At 38.6% G+C, this 21661-nt stretch overlaps 1 protein-coding gene across 1 annotated transcript in view; it reads left to right on the plus strand.

Moving 5' to 3' along the window:
• The first annotated feature begins 423 nt into the window (after positions 1-423).
• Positions 424-21661, plus strand: part of cntnap5a (contactin associated protein family member 5a) — a 102272-nt gene continuing 81034 nt past the window's right edge. The window contains exon 1 of the mRNA XM_056251918.1: positions 424-736. Within this exon, the coding sequence (XP_056107893.1) occupies positions 655-736 (82 nt within the window). The 5' untranslated portion in view covers positions 424-654. The remainder of the gene's footprint in view (positions 737-21661) is intronic.

Here is a 21661-nt window from a genome sequence, read left to right on the forward strand (position 1 = left end):
GTTGATGTCAATCGGAATTCAGCCTGCTAGACAATCTAGCTTAAGCTGGTAGCTTTGTGTTGAAACATCTGGTTTCTTGCTGGTCTAAAATATTCTAAGTTAGACATTAACTGGTGCTGGTCAACCAACTAATGACCCACCAACTAAGTGGCTTGGTTATCTTAGACCAGCTAGAAACCAGCTAGCATCTTCCTAAACATCTACAGCAGGGAAAGCAGCTGCAGAGCTGTCCATGGTGCTGAAAGCGTACCGGCTCACAATTCACTGATGAAATCACTATGCCCTGATGGATATGCCACATACACTTTTCCACATCGTTCGCCTCTATTCCTCCAAAACAAATTTATACGTCATATGGGACTGACTTATGATGCATTTGGAGCTCAACCAGTGTTTGTTTTGGAAAATGAGGGACGCGTGGTAAAAGAGGGAGCGCGGTGTGTAAGTGTGTGCGCGTTAGAGGGATGACGATGACGGTGTTTGGGGAGCTGTGGGTGTCTTTAAGAGCTTCTTTCAGCTGCTCACTGGTGTCAGGATAGAGAGGCACGAGCCACTGAAATACACACGAGAACAGAGAGACGCGCAAATCGTATTGGAAATACGTTTATTTTCATACACATTTAGGATATACTGCCATCGGGAAACCTGGACAAGATGCAGTCGCCAAAGTCACAGGCTTTTGCTGTCAGTTTGACGCTGTTCTCCGTTCTCAGCTCGGCAATGTGCGCCAGTCACTGTAAGTACATGCAGTGCCGTTGAGCACTGTAGCCCATTAAAAGTTGCTTTGGTTTGTGATTTTTTTTTAATGCGTTTTTATTAGACCCAATGGTTTCATACTGATACTATACAATCGGAGATCCTTAAATGAATTCAATTATTGAAAGAATGCAGGGGATTTAAAGACTATTCCTGCAAACGTGAACTTTTACTGGATCTGGTGAACCTGTAACAATGTTGAATGACTGCATTCGCGTTTCACGATGCGACTTCTCATAAGCATCTGCCAAAAGATAGTGGAGCAGGTGTGAGACATTGTGCATTTCAAATGTTATCACGGAAAGCGAGGCGTAAAAAACAGTTATTTGCAGCTAATATCATTTCTCGATTAAGTTGGAGATGGGCAATGTTGTAACATTTTGTTTCAACGTCTGCAACTCATTGTTTATTTGTGTATTAACTTGTATATGATATTCCCATATGTGTCTGCTACCAAATAAAGTAGTTTTAAAAACCTACTACTTATTACTAAACTGTCTAAATTAATATAAAATACAGAGAACACTTAAAAACTGTATATGCCGGATGAGTTGTAACACTAATAAAGCACATTTTACATTTTATGCATTAATTGATTGAGGCAAGTTCCCCATTACCAGTAAACATTGTATATGAAGCATTTTAATTCACAGCAGCTAGGAAAAAAATAACAAATTTAAAAAGGAGGGAAAAAAGCTCTAAACACAACAGTTATGTTAATCAGAAATGTAGGAACATATACTGTACCATTTTGTTATCATTTTTGTGCTTCCAGTTGAAGTACATTGCAAAGTGTTACAACCTCTCCCATCTGCTCAAACATGATATTTCTAGTTATTCTAGTTATAACATGTATATCAGATTAAACAAGATAACCTTGTGATCCAAATGATTCCAGTCCTGTCATTTAACATCCATTATGCAATGAATGACATGATCCCAAAATTAAATTATATACCTAGCGTGAAATTATTCTTTCTTACTTCAAAATTGTTTTGAAGAGAGTGTCGGTCTTATGATGTGATTTCACTCCGTAGCTTATTTCTAATCAGTTAAATTTATGGTCTTACCTGTTTTTTGCTCTCCTCTATGCTATTTCAGTGTTGTAGCTGAGTTATGTGCGCCAAACAGGATGATTTCCAGTGTCATCCCAACACCCTTTATTATATTTTCATTACTGTGAATGATCACATGTGTGTGAAGCTCGATGTGTTTAAAGCGTTCTCACTGTGCCTTCTCAGCTATAAATGCATGAATCGGGAGAGCACATTGTTCTCCTCATAGATCCACCTTTTCCTGTATTATTAAGATGAGAAACACTATGCTACTGGAAGTATCTGTAGATTTCACTATAGGCAATGATATCTGTCATTTCTATGCATGCAGAGTCTGTTTGCATCGTTACATGATATGAAACAAAAACTTCCTTAGTCATTCATGGCTTTGCTCAGCATGAGATGTGCTCTGTGGATCTGGATCAGATGAAGTGAATCCTCACTGAGGACATGCAAAAGGATATTCTCATATTTACCACAGGGGTACCAGAATAAAGCTGGAGATCCATCATGCCCTTGTCATCTGTGTCAGGTAACAGAGATAATGGTTGGTGCTGTCTCTCTCAGGAGCCCCTGGCTCTGTTCTCAAAGAGGGATAACAAGGGGATGTCCTTTCAGATCTGGTGTCCCTGGAAGAACAACTACATCCCTTTTACTGTGACCACTGGGACAGTGGAGGGTCTCAACATGACACAAGATAAAAGCCTTGTTTCACCTGGCTAGGGCAAACTGAGACAAGACCTAGAGGCTCAGTGTTTTCTGACATTGTCTGTGGACATGATTGTATTAAAAATATCCAGCATTTTCTACCTCGAAAAATGAATAGAAGTAGACATAATGCAGAATAGTTGATCTAAGTCATTGAGAATTGTTGCAAAGCATGCTTCTGAGTGTGAGACTTCCAAACATGTTTAAATAGTATCTCTAGACCATACTGTGCTATATTCACTATTACTCCATTAAAAAATAATGGTGCCTTTTTTGTTTTGTTTTATAATAACCATTCTTGGTTCCACAAAGAAAGGTCCATCATTTTTTATTATTAGTATGGCAAACATTTTCTAATCTATGGTACGTGTTTCTGTTCCAAAGAACTTTTGTGCAATGTGATGGTTCTGTACACTCTTAAGATAACAGATCCATTTTGGGTTCCCCAAAGAACCTTCCAGTAAACATTTCTTTAAAAAAACTGCTTTTCTTTGTGTGAAGAACTTTTTAATTATCTAAGGAACTGTTTTCCACTATAAAGAACCTTTTGTGCAATGCAAAGATTCCATGGTTGTTGAAGGTTCCTTATGGACCATATAGATGCCGAACTTTTATTTTTAAGAGTAAAAGGTTCTTCATGGATCTATACACCCTCACAAAGAATTTATTTATTTTTAATGGAGCATTCTGGGTTAAATTGTATTAGACCCATACTATTTCTTTAAAGTTGCGATGAAATGGACGGAGTGACAGATGTTTTTTTGCATAATGTGATGCACATCAGAACGTCAATGAAACGCATTATCAAAATTGGAAGAAAAAAACGACAACAAAAAAAACAACAACTGGCGACCTGGTTGTATTCAGGTCTAATTGATGGAGGCAGATCTGAGAGCTTGCAGTCGATTTTATCCATGGTTGCCAGGTGTGTGCAACAAGAGTATCCCCAAAATAGCTCAATGCGATTTTCTCCATCGGGCGGACAAATTCTCCACTGAATTTGTACGTCTGGGGGGTGTTTTGGTGGTGTTGGAGCGCCGAAATAGTACTTACGGGGGGTGGAAATCAACCTGCAGATTTTTTTTGTACCCGTGGCAACAACTTAAAAGTAGCCCAATTCCACGGGAAAACCACGGACTTGGCAACACTGATTGTAAAAAAAAAAGGTTGGGATTTGAGAAGTTCGACATATGTCACCAGAGAGAAGTCGACCAGAAGAACAAGTTATGACATTTTGATCAAAAATCATGCATGAATAAATTGTTCACAATAAGATTAATGGCATACAGTACATTTAGAAAACAGTTGAATTTTCATGTAATTCCGACTTTAAGAGTGCTTGCTGTTGTTGTTAGAACAAGACTGTGAATAAATCATGCAGTGTTGTCAATCAACCCATCCATAACTGACAGAAGCTAAAAGTTGTCTAAATTCTCTCTTTGAAGTTTGTCTCCAAGTTTGAAGAGCAAAATGTGTGCATTGACCCAAACAGGACACAGGTATTTATTCAGCTTGAACGCATGTCAGAGTGCTGTTGTGGTACAGGCGGATTGATTTAACATTCTAAATACAACTCCCCTCTCAGTGGGGGAGAGCCGAGTCTTGTCGGGCATTAGCATGATAGAGTCATTTATTTCAACTTTCTTATGAGGTCAAACGCGGGAGGCTTTTTAAAGGGAGCTCTCCTGTGGAGCTGACCAGATTTCCTGTGGGCTTTGTAGGGGAGGGAATCTTTAGAGGAATCTTTAGAATCCATTTCCTGTATAATAGTTTGGCACTAGGGTTAGAGTAAACGAGAAAGGACCTGTTCAGATTTTCTTTTACATTTTGATGCACAACTAACTTGCTTCTGTTTTAACTTTTAATGTAAAAAGATAATAAATTGCACTGACTCATCTTGGAAAGTGATACAAGAGACAATGAAGAGAATGTCATTAAGATTATAGCACATAGATCACCTTGAAAGGGTAGAGGCGGCAAAGAGCATTGACAGTGTTGTCCATATTGTAAACTTGACTTCATTCTCCATGCTGATTTATGCTGTGTGAGCGTCAGAGCATGAAAATATTGATTCATCAAGGCTTTATTCAGCTTCAATCACTGCATCCCCTGCTTCACATCTGTAAAGGGAGATACACGTAACAGAATGAGACAGATTTTGCTGAATTTCTGATGCTGACATACTAGTTATGACATTTTTTTTTTGGTACTGCAGGTTAGTGGATAGTCAGCAGATATATTTTGCTCGCAATCTTATAAAGATACATTTTTAATTAACCCGTGCTTGTCCTGAAACGCTGACATTGAAACACATGTGCTCTGTCTGCAATTATTGTAGCTTAGTAGTTTCCCTATGCCTACATCATAGAGTGGATAAATGTAGACTGCCTTACTGTGGATCATGCATCTATAATCTATCTATGATCTGAGATAAAGCTATACCCAGTGGAGCTGTGACCTCTAGGAGGATTGTGGTCGACATATTTATCATTCAGCCAGTTAAATAAGAGTCGTTGTAAAGGCTGTCTGAATCACTCATTTGTTATGATTAGATGAACAACATTTTCTGGATCATGAACCTTTTCATTCATTGTGGCTTTTTGGTACAAGAATGAATTGCTCTTGCAGATATTACAGTTCATTTACAGTTACTAGCACACATATGGCTCTCCTTTTGTTCTCTGTGTGATAATCCATCACGCTATTCCTATAACTTTCTTCCCTCAGTGTAAATGCACAAAAAATATATATAACGGATAGTTTCCCAGGAGTTCGACTAGAGCCCTGTTCTCTTGTTCTTTTTAGAGTATGGCGCATGAGAGACAAAATGATTTATTTAAGAGTTTTCTCTCGAAATGTTGGCATGTGTAAAATGTCTTCTGTGAAAGTTAATCAATATATTTAAAGAAATGTAAATCCAAGCTATAAAAGAAAAAAAGGGTCAAATGTTATTTTGTATTTTTTATTCTTCTGTTTGATTCAGCAGATTTAATTACACTGAGTTAACTGGCGCAATGCAGTGCAAAATATTACTTAAATGTAAAGCTTGAAATAGCTACTTTAATACGAAAGAAACTCTATTAGAGCGATGCTTTGAAAACTGTCTGAATTGTCCGTTTGAGATGAGCACAAACAAGGAACTAGAACATGACTGTGGCCTCTCATTACTCGTTTGCTTTCATCTGATATCTTTTGATGATAGAATCTGGAAAATAATCAGTCCTAATTGAATGAGGCTTTTGCACTCAGGCTTTACGTGAGCTATTGGCAGGATAGCACTGTTGCTGGTCTAGTTTAATTTATTTGAAGATCATTTATGAGAAATGCACATTAAATGGTGGTTTGCAATGCTTTACATCTTGCATTATCTATTCTTTCATCCATTATTTGTCTGAGCTCCCAGTATTAATCTATCTCAAATCTTCATACAGTCAGCACTCCAGGAAATGTTCTTGAATTATATCAGCCATGATAACGCATGCAATCAACCTTCCTTCATGAGCATTCAGTATTCCTCTCCAATTAAAACATGATTCACATGCAGATAAGATATGTAGACATGAATATGTAACTTGTCAGAGTAACGTTAGATACTGTTTCATTTGCCTTTTGATTACAGTGCCTCGGTATGTTTGCAGTACTAAGATGTTCACAGGAATAATAGAACAGAAATGCAATATTACAACAATGGCTCCATCTGAATGTTAATCCTGAAGCTTTCCTCTGAACATTTTAAAATCCCCCCAAAATTTCTTGCTGTACCTTGAGATACCAGCTTTAAAAAGTGCTGTTTTTATCTTTAAACTTAAACGGGTTTCATTTTAGTCCATTTGAATGCACATGTGATACAGCTACATTTATGTATTTATCCAAAGCGGCTTACATTCAAGGTAGACTTTTTTCTCTCAGTTCATGCATTCTTTGGGAATCAAATCCAAGACCTGTTTTCTATTTTTTTTTTCTCTTTATTTTAAAATGCAATTTATTCCTGTGATGACAGCTGAATTTTCAGCATCATTACTTTAGTCTTCAGTGTCACATGATCCTTCAGAAATCATTCTAATATGCTAATTTGATGCTTAAGAGACATTTCTTACTACCAATGCTGAAACCAGCGATAATACAATATTTTTGGCATGATACATTGACAATACAATATTTTTTTGTAACATTATAGTGTATTTACTGTAACTTTTAATCAATTTAATGCATCCTTGTGGAATAGAAGCATTTTTTCTTTAAAACAATCTTACTGACCTCAAATGTTTAAACAGTATGTAATTATTTGTATATAACTATATTCACCTTTAAGTGATTGTACTGAAGTTTGGTATGAATAAGTGTGTTGTAACTCATTGTGGGCGTTTGAAGAGAGTCAGATATTGTTGTTTTAAACAACATGCTTATGGAATGTCAAAAGTATTTAGCATATGCCACTTCAGTGCTTCTCTCTCTCTCTCTCTCTCTCTCTCTCTCTCTCTCTCTCTCTCTCTCTCTCTCTCTCTCTCTCTCTCTCTCTCTCTCTCTCTCTCTCTCTCTCTCTCTCTCTCTCTCTCTCTCTCTCTCTCTCTCTCTCTCTCTCTCTCACTCACCAAACGCCCAGTGGAATGATTTTCAAAAGACTTGTTTCACTCCATTTGTAAAGCTGAAGAACCTGATGAGAGTTAAAAAAAAAAAAAAAAAATCACCAAGGGAAACACGACATCAAAGAACATTTTTTTTTTCAGTGTTAAGATTACCAAAACATGCTTTGAAACTTTTTTTTTATTTTTTAAAGAAGAGCGTATCGTGTCCCATTCCAAATTATGTAACCTCTCCCTTTTAAAACCTTATTTCGAATCCAAAGTATGTCACACTGAAGTATGTTAAATGTGGAAACATTGTCATGTTCTATAAAGGTTCACACCAAAACACAGAGATTGAAAGAAAGAACATTAGCAAAAGTAACCCCCCCCAATTATGAACTAAATGCTGGCCAATCTTGTGACATTTCCATGAGCCAGCTGGGGGGCAAAGCATGTGCTGATGGGATGGAAGCGGACACATGTGATATTCACCAGAAGCTCACAGGACAGTAACCTCAGGCATTCCCTCACTCTGTCCAGCATACAGGTTAACAATGACCTAGCACTGCATGACGTCAAGACTCCCGATTTCAGACTAGGAATCAATAGCAGAAGAGGATTCAAGTCACTTAGCCAATGTGTGGCACTGTCTAAATAACCATTAACTGAATTTGATATAGGTCTTTTAACTACTTTTCCCACATCCGTTCAATCTGGTATTGTGTGCCAAGGGGACATTTTTACTACCCATCATTCTTACAAGATATCATAGATATTGAATCATGATCTCTGGTCTGGTGGTTCATGTCTTTTATTCATACTCCTCTGTATCTTTATTTTCTTCCTTGTGCTAGGATGCTTGATGTTGCCTTCTAGCTGTTATTTTCATTCCTATCGGTTTTCTTGCTCAGTGTTGGCTGATCTTGCCATCAAAAGGTCTGTGCTTCATGATAGAAGACTGGATTGCATTCTGCCATGTACCCTTGAGCTACTTGATCTTCCTGTGTTGCAAGCCTCCTCAATTCATTCATTTCTCTTCAGAGCTTATAGAAGCATGTCAGTATACTTATTTAATCTCGTATACCAAAACCATCAGCTCTGTTTAAAAAAATCCATCTTTTCAACATCCAGTTCATCATGTTCTGCATTATAGCAAAGTTATAATTTCTAATCATCTTTTCTCTTTTAGATTTCAAACACAACACACCTACCTGAGGCATTTGATTTTATTCTGGCACAGACAGAGACGTGAGGCAGAAATGTTTTTGCTGGGAGACAGAAAGCAATTTGTTGGCATTAAGTCGGATCTCTTTGTAGAGCAATGTTTGTTTTGGTGAAGTGCAGAATGCCTAATTAGGGACCGAGTGATGCCAATCTCCCGTACAGCTCCATGCATGCAGAGGCCACAGAATAACAGCTGTTCAAAAGCTATTAGGAGGAAATGCTGACCAATAATGCTGAAAAATGATAGCTGGCAGAGTAGCCAAAACAAAACTCATCTCACAGGAGTGGAAAGTGGGAAAATGACAATAGACATTCATCATAATCTATTCACGTTACAAAAATATCATGCTTTAGCAATGTACTGCAGTATGTTCTGCGATAACAAAAAAAATATGGGCAGGTGAGAGTCTAATTGAAGACATTTCATTTAGTAATGAATTGTTCTGAGATTATCACATTAAGGCCAGGCATATTCAGTCGTCATGCCCATTCAAATCAAGGGAATAAAGATTTTGAATGCAACTTCCAAAAGACCAAAAATAAATATATATTTTTTTTACATTGATAATTAAGTTCCACGATTACTGACAAAATTCATAGTGGCCCAAAGTTGTCACCTTTTGGAGAATTTTGCTGTTTTGACACCAAAAATGACATTTATGTATCTTTCAGGATGAGTTTTGCATGCAGGTGGTTGGGAGAATCCATCCAAAATTTTTACAAAATATGAATTTGTCAGCACAACACAACCAAAGAGTTTTAGCATTTAATGAGATATGTATTTTATATCCATTTAATGTGTACTATATATCCATATCCAGGTGCAGCGCGTTAAGGACTAGAGAAAGACCTTTGACAATATGCATTTTCAAACGCAGATAAGGTGCAGTTTAGCCTTGCGGTGTCCAGTGCTAAGCTACACGTTGTTATACAGTATATATACACACTATGTGTTGGAGACTGAATTAACTATGGCTTTTGCCTCAATAAACACCTAATTTACTGCTTATTAATAGTTTGTAAGTTGAGTTTAGGTATTGGGTAGGATTAAGGGATATGGTCATGCAGAATAAGGCATTAATATGTGCTTTATAAGTACTAATAAACAGCCAATATGCAAGTAAAATGCAAGCTTATAAGCAACTAGTTAATAGTGAGAATTGGTCCCCAAACTAAAGTGTTACCTAAAAATGTACTTATATCAGGATTTGTACCCAACCCCCATGCACACTATAAAATTACACTACTAGATTCTGATGTATTTTAGGAAGATGTGTCAGAACTGTCACTGATGCCGCCTCAAAAAAAAAAAAAGATGAAAAAGTGCACTAAAGATGTTAAAAAAGCTTTTTTGCAATATATTGTATTGCACTTAGCGGTTCCTCTTGTGCAAAATACTGGGTCTTGTCTGGCTGCCTTTAATTATGAGCAATGGTGCACTCAGGGTGTAACATGCTGTTTTACATCCTTATCTTGAGTCTCATCAACAGCTTGGGTGATGCTAAAAATTAACTTGGCTAGGTTTCCATGCTGGGTGACCTTCTCTCGATCAATTTAGCAGTTGTCTTGGAAATAAGGTCCCTATCGTTTTCTGGCAAATATGCACAGAATTAGCATGAACCTCTTTTATTTTAAGTGAAGGCAGCAGTATGGTCACTATCAAGGTTTTTCACATAATAAGCAATGCATTTGTTTTGCAGCTGTGTATTAAAGGGTTGATTAAAGGAGATATAGAAAGAAAAATCGGAAGAGCGCAAATGGATAGTAGTTATCATTGACTTTGAAAGAAGGGTTAATGTTTCAATGGCCTGGCTACAATTTCAACTTAAAATCATTGGAGAGAATAACGTATCAAGGCATTGAGTAATGTTCCTATTAGGCTTCATGATGCATGTCTGTCACAAAAAAGTATTCCAGCTCAATCTGCATGGGAAGGTCAAGTTCTCATACGGTTTGTCTATGGAACAGTATTCTCTTGCTTACTGCTGGGCCAGCAAATCCCTGGGTCGGTGTGCATGCAGAGCTAGGACATAACTCATTTTTTCAAAGAGAGACCACACACACCACTAACGGCAATCCCCACACTACTGCTGAAAAGAAAAAGGGAAGAAAAAAACAGTTTTTAGACCTTTTTTTTTAGATGGGAGATGCTGTTCTGTTTCTGGCACAAGCTTGCACAAGCTGTTACTGGAATAAGACAATGTATGTTACTGGCACAGGCTGGTTACGCCGGCTATTGTTGCAGGTAGACCATTTCAACCTGTGTAGCCATGCCAAAACCAGCATGAATGTTGCCAAAACATGAGGCCATCTCAACGCCTTTTCACTCCCAGACAGAGAGAACCGAAAGACTGTTTTCATCCAATTAAAAACAGAACCTGACTGACCAATTGTCAGCGTTGGTTGCGGCAGAGATGAAACAGGATCTAAGTGCAGCTGTCTTTATTTAGAAACAAACTCAACTTCACAAAACAGAATCTCAGGAACAAGGACCAGGGACAGAACAACCAACATAAACCAACGTAGAACTGACAACTGAACTGAACCAAACACAGGTGACGGGAATACAGACACACACAGGGAAACATGAACTGAACACAGTGAAAACTAATCTAGAAACAGAACAGATCAAAAACAAACTGTACATTTGAACAAACAAACACAAACTGTGACACCAATGAGATATAAGCTTTTGGCCACATTTCCCAACCCACTGTGGCGCACAATTCACCTCACTGGTGACACTAAAGCTATTTTGCCGACACCAGCAATGCAGTCCCTTCCCTGGTCACTGCTAATAATAAATGCGCATATAAAATGTGCATAAAGATATTCCGGAAATGGTGCTTTTTTACTTGCATGATGCAATATACTGTATATATATATATATATATATATATATACACACACACACCTTTTGTTTAACCTGCGTTTCAATGCTGAGACTGTGGGAAAAAAACACTGAGCTCAGATAGTCTGTCAGTATAGCTTTTCCTTTCTCTAATCAGCTCTCCTGCCAGCAGTGTAAGTCTCAGTTGTACCCTAAACCTAAACAAGAATCAGTCTTTTTTTTTTTTTTTTACTGAATACTGTCTCACTTTATTTTTTTAAGCCTAACAAATTGGTATTTTAGCCTTACCATTGAGCGTTGACCTTTTGGCTACATTGAATGCTTACAAAGGTCAAAAGATTGTTACAGTTTGACGCAGTCAAGACACTTTATGACATGCTGGCGAACACAAGTGTCCTCGTTAATCTGCTGACAATTATGAAATATAATTAATGCAGCCAGCATCTGTTTGGGCTGCAGTCTGTGACAGTGGGAGTCAATGATGTTAAAGATGGATGGCTCGCTCTAGACGGATGCGGATAGAATCAGATTTAGTGGGCTTTCATTTCCCAGCAAGTGTAGGAGTGAGAAAGGATCTTATACTTATCATTGAGAGCAGGATTGATACTAAATACATATTATCACAAAGGGACTGTTTTTGACAATTCATCTTTTGCTAACACAAACACACTGATTGCAGAACAAAAACAAATGCCACTTGAGTTTAACGAAAATGGTCATCCTGTGGTGATTAGAAGAGAAATGATGAGAAATGAGAGCAGAGTTCAAGAGAGACACTGAATTACCAGCTAACATGTAAATGAAGACCAGATCTAAGCACAAGTACTAGCTGAAAGGGACTTATTTGAATTACAGAGAGTGTACAGTAATCACACATGAATTTACAATGTTTACAATGAATTTAGTGAAATTGGTGTAATATGGAAAATTCTTGGAGTGAAACATGTTCAGCACACAGATTTTTGCCCATTACACAGATTTCAGTCTGCACGTAAACACCTTTATTGTTGTGTAAACACCTTTATTGTCAGATGTTTTTTTTTTGTTTCGTTTTTTTTATGTGCGCATGTCTGTTTGCATTTAGAAGTCAAAACCTTAGAAAAAAGAAAAAAGCCATATTTCCAGCAACAACAAAAAACAAAGCTTCCAACAGGCTGCGGCGTAGTGCTACCCTCTCGGTCTTTCTATTGAACCAGTTCGTATGTGAGGTTTTTTCAAATGAACAGATACACAAAAATGATTCACTGTTGACTCACTATATATTTAAAGTTTGACTGTGTAAATTGGGGTATTATTGTTTTATTTAGAAATATGTCCCTTTTTGATATAAAAAAACACAGCAAAAATACAGCTTTGATTAATTTATAAATTACACTATTGTTCAAAATAATGCTTTATGCTTTATGTTAATGCTTTTATTCAGCAAATACACTTTAAACTGAACAAAAGTGACAGTAAAGACATTTACTGTAGAATTTTACAAAAACATCTTCAAATAAACAGTATTTGGTAGATTACTTACAAATTGTAGTCAGTTACTGATTCCAAATTGTATGACAAAAATTGTAGTTAGTAATGCAATCTAGATTACTAATTTTAGGTAGTGTATTCTGACTACTTTTTGATTCCCATAGCAAAGGTACGTCCAAAAGACGTCTTTTCGACGTCTTTGTCACATGTTGAAAAGATGTCCGTGAAGATGTCCACGTCTTTTTATGACGTCTTCTGAACCTCCGATATTAACATCCATGTGACCTTTGTACAATGTTTAAAACTAGTGTGGACTTTGTTGACATATTTTGGCTCTTCGGGGTTTTCAATATATGACAAAGATGTTGAAAATACGTCTTTTGTACTACGTACCTTTGCTCAGTGGGTTACTTTTTAGATTACTTTTGACAACTCGTTTATCACATAGATTTGAATAGGATTTTCTTGTACCATAGTGATATAAAAAACAAAACAAAGAGAAATATATATTCCACTCTTTGTTTTCAACAACAGGAAGTGCATTAAATATTATTAGGCCACATCAGCGTTTCCTATGGCGTTCGTGGGGGAACTGCAGGGGTTCGTGAGTTTAATGAGAAGCTAATAAATTAAATCATAAAATAAAATAATACTTTTAAAATAAAAACAATCAAAATAAAACATTTAATAAAAAAGATTAAAAAATTTTTTTTGTTTGTTTCTGATTCTGATTTCAAATGCTTAAAGTGTAGTGGTATAATATGAATTACATTTCTCACAGCTAATGAGAATGGTGTAGATAGAAATTAGAGGAATAGAGATCGTTGTCAGGAAGAATGAAAAGGTTAAATCATAAAGGGCTTGAATGGTGGCATTAGAGCGTGTGACAGTGTCATCGGCATAATCTCTGAGGATTTATGATGTATTACGGCTGATATGTAATATACACGGCGGGCGAATAAGACACTCAGATGTATGAAAACAGCTTGATCCTCTTCATTTGGCTGTTGAATCAGTATTACAGACATCTGTTCCACATACATGATATGAGTGCAGTCAAGCCAGGTCACACAGAGGGGTTTTGCAGCAATGAAATGATATTTTACCTCATCTGCACTCAATCCTTTTTTTTCTCCATCGAGCTGAAAACATTGTTCAGCTCCCTCTAGCCTGTCGTGGACACTATTTGAAACAGAATGGATTCGCTAAATGAACACAACTCTCGACCCACAGATGGCTGGAATGCAGTGATTATTGTAATCGCTTGGCGGCCAGTTTTCACTGTTTCACTGTTTTGCTTGCTCTACGGCAGATTAGAGTGTCTTGCTGGGCACTGGCGTGGAGACGTGGAACAATGGGGAGATAGTTGGAGTCCAGGCAGATCTGCTTCCCTGCCTTTAGTGCCTAATCCCGGATCATAGGCCTGTGAGTGCTGACACACTCAGATTGCTGCACTCATAATCTGCCACTCCACGCTGGAGGCACAGTAATCCTAAACGCTGCTCAACGAGCACACAGGGAGAGCCGGGCCGCCACAGGCTTTCTCGAAAAGGTTCTTGTCATCGCACTTGCAAGTTTGTGGATAATAGACGTGATGCCTTGTAACTTGTACGTTTTGATTCCTTTCATCAAAAGGTGCATATTCGTTCAATAATTTGCACTACATGCCATCTATCAATGGGGATCAACATGACTGTTTCTGACTTTTCAACGCATTCTCATCCCAAAGCGTAATATTTTGACTCTTTTGCCAAAGCGTCTATATCCAACGCATATGGCACCCTTTAGCGTCAATATAACACGCTTCGGTTTTGGGTAGGTTTAGGTCTGGGGTAGTGTTAGGGTTAGACCACTAGGAGGCGCCATATATCTGCGTCTCATATGACGCTAAAGGGTGCCATGTGCGTTGGATATAGACGCTTTGGCAAAAGAGTCAGTATATTACGCCTTGGGATGAGAACGGGCTCCACTTTTATGGACATTAGGCCTACGCTACTTGTCAGTTACTAGGCTATGTTTACATGCACAACTTTTGTTTCAGTTGGACTGAATTCATTACGTTTGATGAATCCAAACGTGGTGTTTACAAGAACGCTAAACAAGCTTTAGATTACAAAGAATAGATTTTTTGACATGCGCACACTGCACAAATAGGACTGAATTCATTCCGTTTGATGAATCCAAACGTGGTGTTTACAAGAACGCTAAACAAGCTTTAGATTACAAAGAATAGATTTTTTGACATGCGCACACTGCACAAATATACACTCACCGGCCACTTTATTAGGTACCCCATGCTAGTAACGGGTTGGACCCCCTTTTGCCTTCAGAACTGCCTCAATTCTTCGTGGCATAGATTCAACAAGGTGCTGGAAGCATTCCTCAGGGAGTTTGGTCCATATTGACATGATGGCATCACACAGTTGCCGCAGATTTGTCGGCTGCACATCCATGATGCGAATCTCCCGTTCCACCACATCCCAAAGATGCTCTATTGGGTTGAGATCTGGTGACTGTGGAGGCCATTTTAGTACAGTGAACTCATTGTCATGTTCAAGAAACCAATTTGAAATGATTAGAGCTTTGTGACATGGTGGAAGTAGCCATCAGAGGATGGGTACATGGTGGCCATAAAGGGATGGACATGGTCAGAAACAATGCTCAGGTAGGCCGTGGCATTTAAACGATGCCCAATTGGCACTAAGGGGCCTAAAGTGTGCCAGGAAAACATCACCCACACCATTACACCACCACCACCAGCCTGCACAGTGGTAACAAGGCATGATGGTTCCATGTTCTCATTCTGTTTACGCCAAATTCTGACTCTAACATCTGAATGTCTCAACAGAAATCGAGACTCATCAGACCAGGCAACATTTTTCCAGTCTTCAACTGTTCAATTTTGGTGAGCTCTTGCAAATTGTAGCCTCTTTTTCCTATTTGTAGTGGAGATGAGTGGTACCCGGTGGAGTCTTCTGCTGTTGTAGCCCATCCGCCTCAAGGTTGTGCGTGTTGTGGCTTCACAAATGCTTTGCTGCATACCTCGGTTGTAACGAGTGGTTATTTCAGTCACTGTTGCCCTTCTATCAGCTCGAACCAGTCTGGCCATTCTCCTCTGACCTCTGGCATCAACAAGGCATTTCCGCCCACAGAACTGCCGCTCACTGGATGTTTTTTCTTTTTCGGACCATTCTCTGTAAACCCTAGAGATGGTTGTGCGTGAAAATCCCAGTAGATTAGCAGTTTCTGAAATACTCAGACCAGCCCTTCTGGCACCAACAATCATGCCACGTTCAAAGTCACTCAAATCACCTTTCTTCCCCATACTGATGCTCGGTTTGAACTGCAGGAGATTGTCTTGACCATGTCTACATGCCTAAATGCACTGAGTTGCCGCCATGTGATTGGCTGCTTAGAAATTAAGTGTTAACGAGCAGTTGGACAGGTGTACCTAATAAAGTGGCCGGTGAGTGTAGTTTCCTGCTGTTTGCACATAATAACCATTCTCCTACATTCTTTATTTGTTTTATACAGCAGACTTAATATTTATCCATGACACTTTATTCAACAGGAAGAACAGCTCGTTCCACTCTTCATATGTCATTACACTATTTCAACGTCATTGCACATGTGCAGTCCTTTCAGTTTTGGTTTTCAATCCGATCAAGTGTTTACATGTTCTCTCAATCGGATTAGAATAGGAATAAACCACCCACTTCAATCCGATCGAAATTTCATTCGGATCGATTAAGGTGTTTACATGAAGGCTTATTTCAGTCCGATTGAGCCGTCAATCCGATTACTAATGGATTATTTGCTTGCATGTAAACGTAGCCACTGTCACGTCCGAATATTCGAGTACTTATGCACATCCCTAATATACACACTGTGGCTGCGTTCCAGTCCACTTTTAGACACGCACTTGCGAACTTCCCTAAGCACTTCCTGCCGCCATTTTGGAGTGCGTTCCACTTCGTGAAGTGGACGAGGGAAGTTTATATGGACAGACACTTGTTCCCTCGATTTTGACCGAGGGAGCGAGTCTACTTCATATGTACACTTCAGGCAGCTCCATGTACCACAATACAACACAATTGAGACGTCACCGCAGATCTGTCTAATCATCACCACCACCACAAACAACTCTGATATATTAATTATATATATTTTTAATTTAAAACAACCCAAACACACCTATATACATTTGGATGCGGCATTAAACAAATTCTTAAAGGACAAAAAAAAAATTAATAATAAATCAACTCCATGGCTGATTCCAAGTGATCAAGGGCTTAGGACGTTGCAGTTTCCGCCAGTAGTGGGCACTCGTGCAACGTAAGCAATGACGTACATCCGAGTGAACAAGACGGAGGGAAGTTAGCGAGTGAAGGGCATGACAATTTTGGACTGGAAGGCAGCCTGTGACTAACAAGAAACACCTGTGAAAGATCAAGACAATAAACCAATCACAAAAGACAACAGAGAAACACATGACCTGAACAACCAATCAGAACATGACAATGATCAGGGCCAGGGGAATCACATGGCATGATCAGGATCTAAGGGTGCTTACTTTCACACTGGCACTGGCAGTTTAGTTCAGGATGGAGCATTGTTCGCATGAAAAATTGGTAATATGAAAACTGTCATGACTCATGAGGACCGAAACCGAGACTCTTTGAAGGAGGTGGTTGCACTCAAACTGTGCCGCGATTAGCGTGAATGTGAAAGCAACACGGACTCGGGTGTTCTTTTGTTCAGGATGTAAGTAACCTGCACGTTTTAGCCGATTACTATGTATTAAATAACACACATGTAAGGGATGATAGTGTTGATGATTTACCTTGGACACGAGCGAGAGTGAGGCTTCAGTGTATCACGCACACGCATAGCGAACGTACAATCAGAGCGGCAAATGAATGGCAAACATATGTCTCCTCAAAAGATCTGTTTAAGCAGCAGAAGCCGCCTTCATGATGCCCAGTGATCACTACCATTGGTTTGTTGCTCACTGCTTATTGTTTTGCGAGCAAGTAAAGCATAAAGTTGGGAGAGAGTGATTTATTCTAATAAAAATAAGTTAATGTCGCCAAAATGTCAAAAAGACAGTCAAGCATATTTTCATTTTCCATATTCACGAAAAAAGCAGATGGTGTTTCTGATCAAAAGCGATCCTGAAGATGTAACTACTTAAAATCCGGATAGTGGGAGACACGAGCAAGGGGGCAGTCAGGATCAGAAATTGATGGAATGGAAGAAGCTATAACGTCAAAGGTGAGAGAGATTATCACTGATCAACTAGTATTTGGTCTCAACGTAGATACTGTATGTAGGAAGGGCTGTGCAGAAAACCTATGAATGATGCTCTTATAGTTGTGCCATCACCATTTAGTGACGTCAATGTATGTTCTGGGAAAATTGAAGTTGTATAGTCAGTGTCAGTCACAGCGCCTTTAAAAAAAGATCCTGCAATTATTAATTTACAAATTAAGCACTTATTATAGTGTATATTAATTACAAATTGCTGATCTTAAGAGTGCTTTTTGACTCACTTATGACACTTTTCCACTGCATGGTACGGTATAGCTACTGCATGGTAGGCTACTCTCTTAAATTGTACCACCTCAGTTGAGGTTCCAAGCGTGCTGTACCGAAACACTGCAGATCACTGATTGGTCAGAGGGAATCATCATTACCAGTGTCATTGGATTTGCGATATGCAACAGCCACCGCAGTATCATTTGTTCACAACTTTTTTTAAACGACTTGCTTTAAACGACCATCACACACAACTTAAAAAAATAAATGGCCAAAGCGAGCCGAGCGATGCTGTGCCGCGCCGCGCCGTGCCGTACCACGCAGTGGAAAAGCAATCCGAGCCATACCATGCAGTGTAAAAGCGCCATTAAGTATTAATGCCCCTTTTTACAAGATGTAATGTAAGTCTCTTATGTCCCCAGAATGTGTCTGTGAAGTTTCAGCTCAAAATACCCCACAGATATTGATTATAGCATGTCCAATTTGCCACTATTTGGGTGTTAGCAAAAACACACCGTTTTCGTGTGTGTACCTTTAAATGAAAATGAGCTGCTGCTCCCCGCCCCCTTTCCAGGAATAGTCGGAGCCTTTACAGCTTGTGCTTTGGGTACTCTGAAAACTGGAGAATCTCACACAGCCAAAATTCTAGAAATTGTCAGTAGAGGTGTTAGCCTTATATGTTCAAAGTCTTCAAACCAGAGTTGGACACTAGAGACTCAAGAATAAGTAACTTTTAGAATGCAACAGGCAGGGTGTTTCTGAATGTGTTTCAGGTATCATTTTGTTTAATTACGGTTATAAGTTACATAATCATCTTTAGCCACATTAGCATAGCTGCCAACTTTTGAGATTAGCTTGGCGTGAGACTTTTCCAACCGGGGGGGTTCCCTCTCTGCCGTGCGCGCTCTAGATTCCGGGAGATTTTAATTTGCGGTATAACTAGTCGATCACGAGTGGCTCAACAGGTAGATAATATAGACCAATTTTCAGTTGGTAAACATGGTGACGTTTTTATGTGGGCGGAGCTTAGGTGGTGGCAGAACGATCCCTCTGGCTGCTTCACTAACGTAAAGTCTGCAAGTTTTGTTAGCTTGTTTTCAACAATGACTGGAGAAAATCCGATTTTATCTTAATGTGCAAGGTCACTCACTGTCCAGGACCACGATTGTTATTTGCAAAAGTTAATTTTAACAGACGGAACCAGATTGGCCGACCCGTACACTCATTGAGGATCTGACAGGATTAACGTTAACGCTACCTCCGGTAGAGTGGCCTGACTTCTACACCTACCTGATAGAGAAACCAAGGGCATATACATCTTTAGATGCCTATAACTATGTGCTGAATGGTCATGTACAAGACTTGTGTGGTAACTTACGATCCGCAGTTCTGCCTAGCCAGCGCCATGAAGATGACAATGTAAAGAGTGACATTACGGTGCAATTTTAATGAGGTGAATATTTTCTAGAAATAAAAAATTGCAGATAAAGCATATTAATTTTTCATTGATTCTTGCACCCAACAACACAACCAGATGACATTTAATAATAAGAAGAATAATTTAAGATCCTTATTTTGTAGCCGAATCTGTGCTGGTTTGTATTTGCCGCCTCCAGTTTTCCCTTTGTTCTGCCACCAGCTAGCGCCGTGACGTCGGCTGGAAATTGGTCTATAGATAAACTCATCTTCCAGGCATTTGACCGACCAGGTTGACACTTCAGCGTGAGAAATCGGGGGTGTGGTGTGTGAGCGTGTGAAACCAATCAAATGCGTGTCTCACGGCCAATGCGTGAGAGTTGGCAGCTCTGCATTAGCCTTACGGCATGCTAACAAGCACATTCAGAAACATGATTTGGAAACATTCACACAAAAAATTAAGTGCACTACTTGTTCTGGAGATGAAGTTTGTATCGAACAGTTGGTATCGACCCATCTTTTATTAGAATCAACTTGCGCGCAGTTTTTTTTTATTAGAATCAACTTGTGCAAATCCAGCATTGAACTAACCCTCGTTTGCAAAGCAGTCCGGTGTAAAATGATTTCTACAAACACATAAGAGTTTACCTAACTTCTCCGACACATTTCCTTCAGAAATGCAATTCATCCACTATATCTTCAGTGGCTCGGATGCCAGGGAGTTTATGGAGACTCTTATGTTGATTGGTACGTCCAAAGTAGAACATTTTGTAATGTTTATGCAGCATCTTAGAAACAGGGGAGTCAATTGGTCATGGCAGGGTATGGCGACTGCCATACCTTGGCTGCCTGGTTAGGTCAATGCAAGTAATATTATTGCAGGATTAACGGAGTTATATTACTTTGTGTAAAATTTAATTTGTATTGTTTAATAAAACAGAAAAGTAAGTAAATTAGAGCGATCTGGTTGTTATATTCGTGTCATGTGAGTTTGTCAATGTGTCTATTTATGAGATTTTGCAGCATTGAGCATTGTAGCCAATCACAGGGATTTCTGTTGAAAATAATGAACAAGTTGTTTAAGTTACTGGTAGTTTGAATCCGCTCAGTATAGCTCAAAATGCTGAATTTATGTTTAGCGCAAGTTTACTAAGATCTGCAAGTGCCCAAATCCTCTTGTTATAACAAACAATGCGGAGACATTGAGAAATAAAATATTTGTTGTGCAGTTTTGACAGATTCATTGATTAAAACGGGAGTTTTCGCACTCAATGAGTTTGTGGTGAACTGACGGACAACTTCATTGATTGTAAAGGAAGCGCTCTTTACTCGCTGTCTAAATTCATTCGCAATTTTAAGAAACGTTTTTGTTTTTCATTAGACTTTGTGACTTTTCCTACGTACTTCTGTACGAAAAATTACATATAGATTTCTAGTTGTTATAATAGTGATTGCTGGTGGTCACTATGCTGCTGGCCATAGTGGTAATTTAAAGGGATACTCCACCCAAAAATGAAAATTCTGCTAGTGTTGCGGAGCGGGCGTGTTACGGATACGTGGTGTAAATTTTTTAGCAATCAAAAAGCATGTCCAATTAATTGAAATGTATTATGAATCATTAAACTTATACAACATTTAAAAAATATATATGAAATTTTTTTTCCTAATTTCACCCTAATTCTGTGTTGTGTTTTTTCTGGTAATAAAATGAAGACATAAAACACAATCATTTATCATTTATCATCAATTTAAATCATATGAAATTAAATAAACTTTTTGTCAAATAACGTGCTGCACAATGAGCTTTACTGTTAAAATTAAAACATGGATTATTCCTTAAACTGAATTTTGATGATAATTTATTTGGATCAGTGTTAGTATTATTACATTGGGACATATCTAAATTCTAATGTACAACAGTAATATATTTCTGTCAAGTTAAACCAAACTTTTATTTTGACGGGTTGCCGTGAAGACCTTTTGAGTTTCTGTGTTTATGTCATGATGATAGTTTTTCTCAAATGAAGCGGTGAAATGATCACGAAGTGACTTTCGGAGTGGATCTAGAGCCTGGAGAG

This window comes from Rhinichthys klamathensis, unplaced genomic scaffold (genome assembly GCF_029890125.1).
Source record: "Rhinichthys klamathensis goyatoka isolate OS25496 unplaced genomic scaffold, OSU_Roscu_1.1 h1tg000090l_1, whole genome shotgun sequence".
Lineage (NCBI taxonomy): Eukaryota > Metazoa > Chordata > Actinopteri > Cypriniformes > Leuciscidae > Rhinichthys > Rhinichthys klamathensis.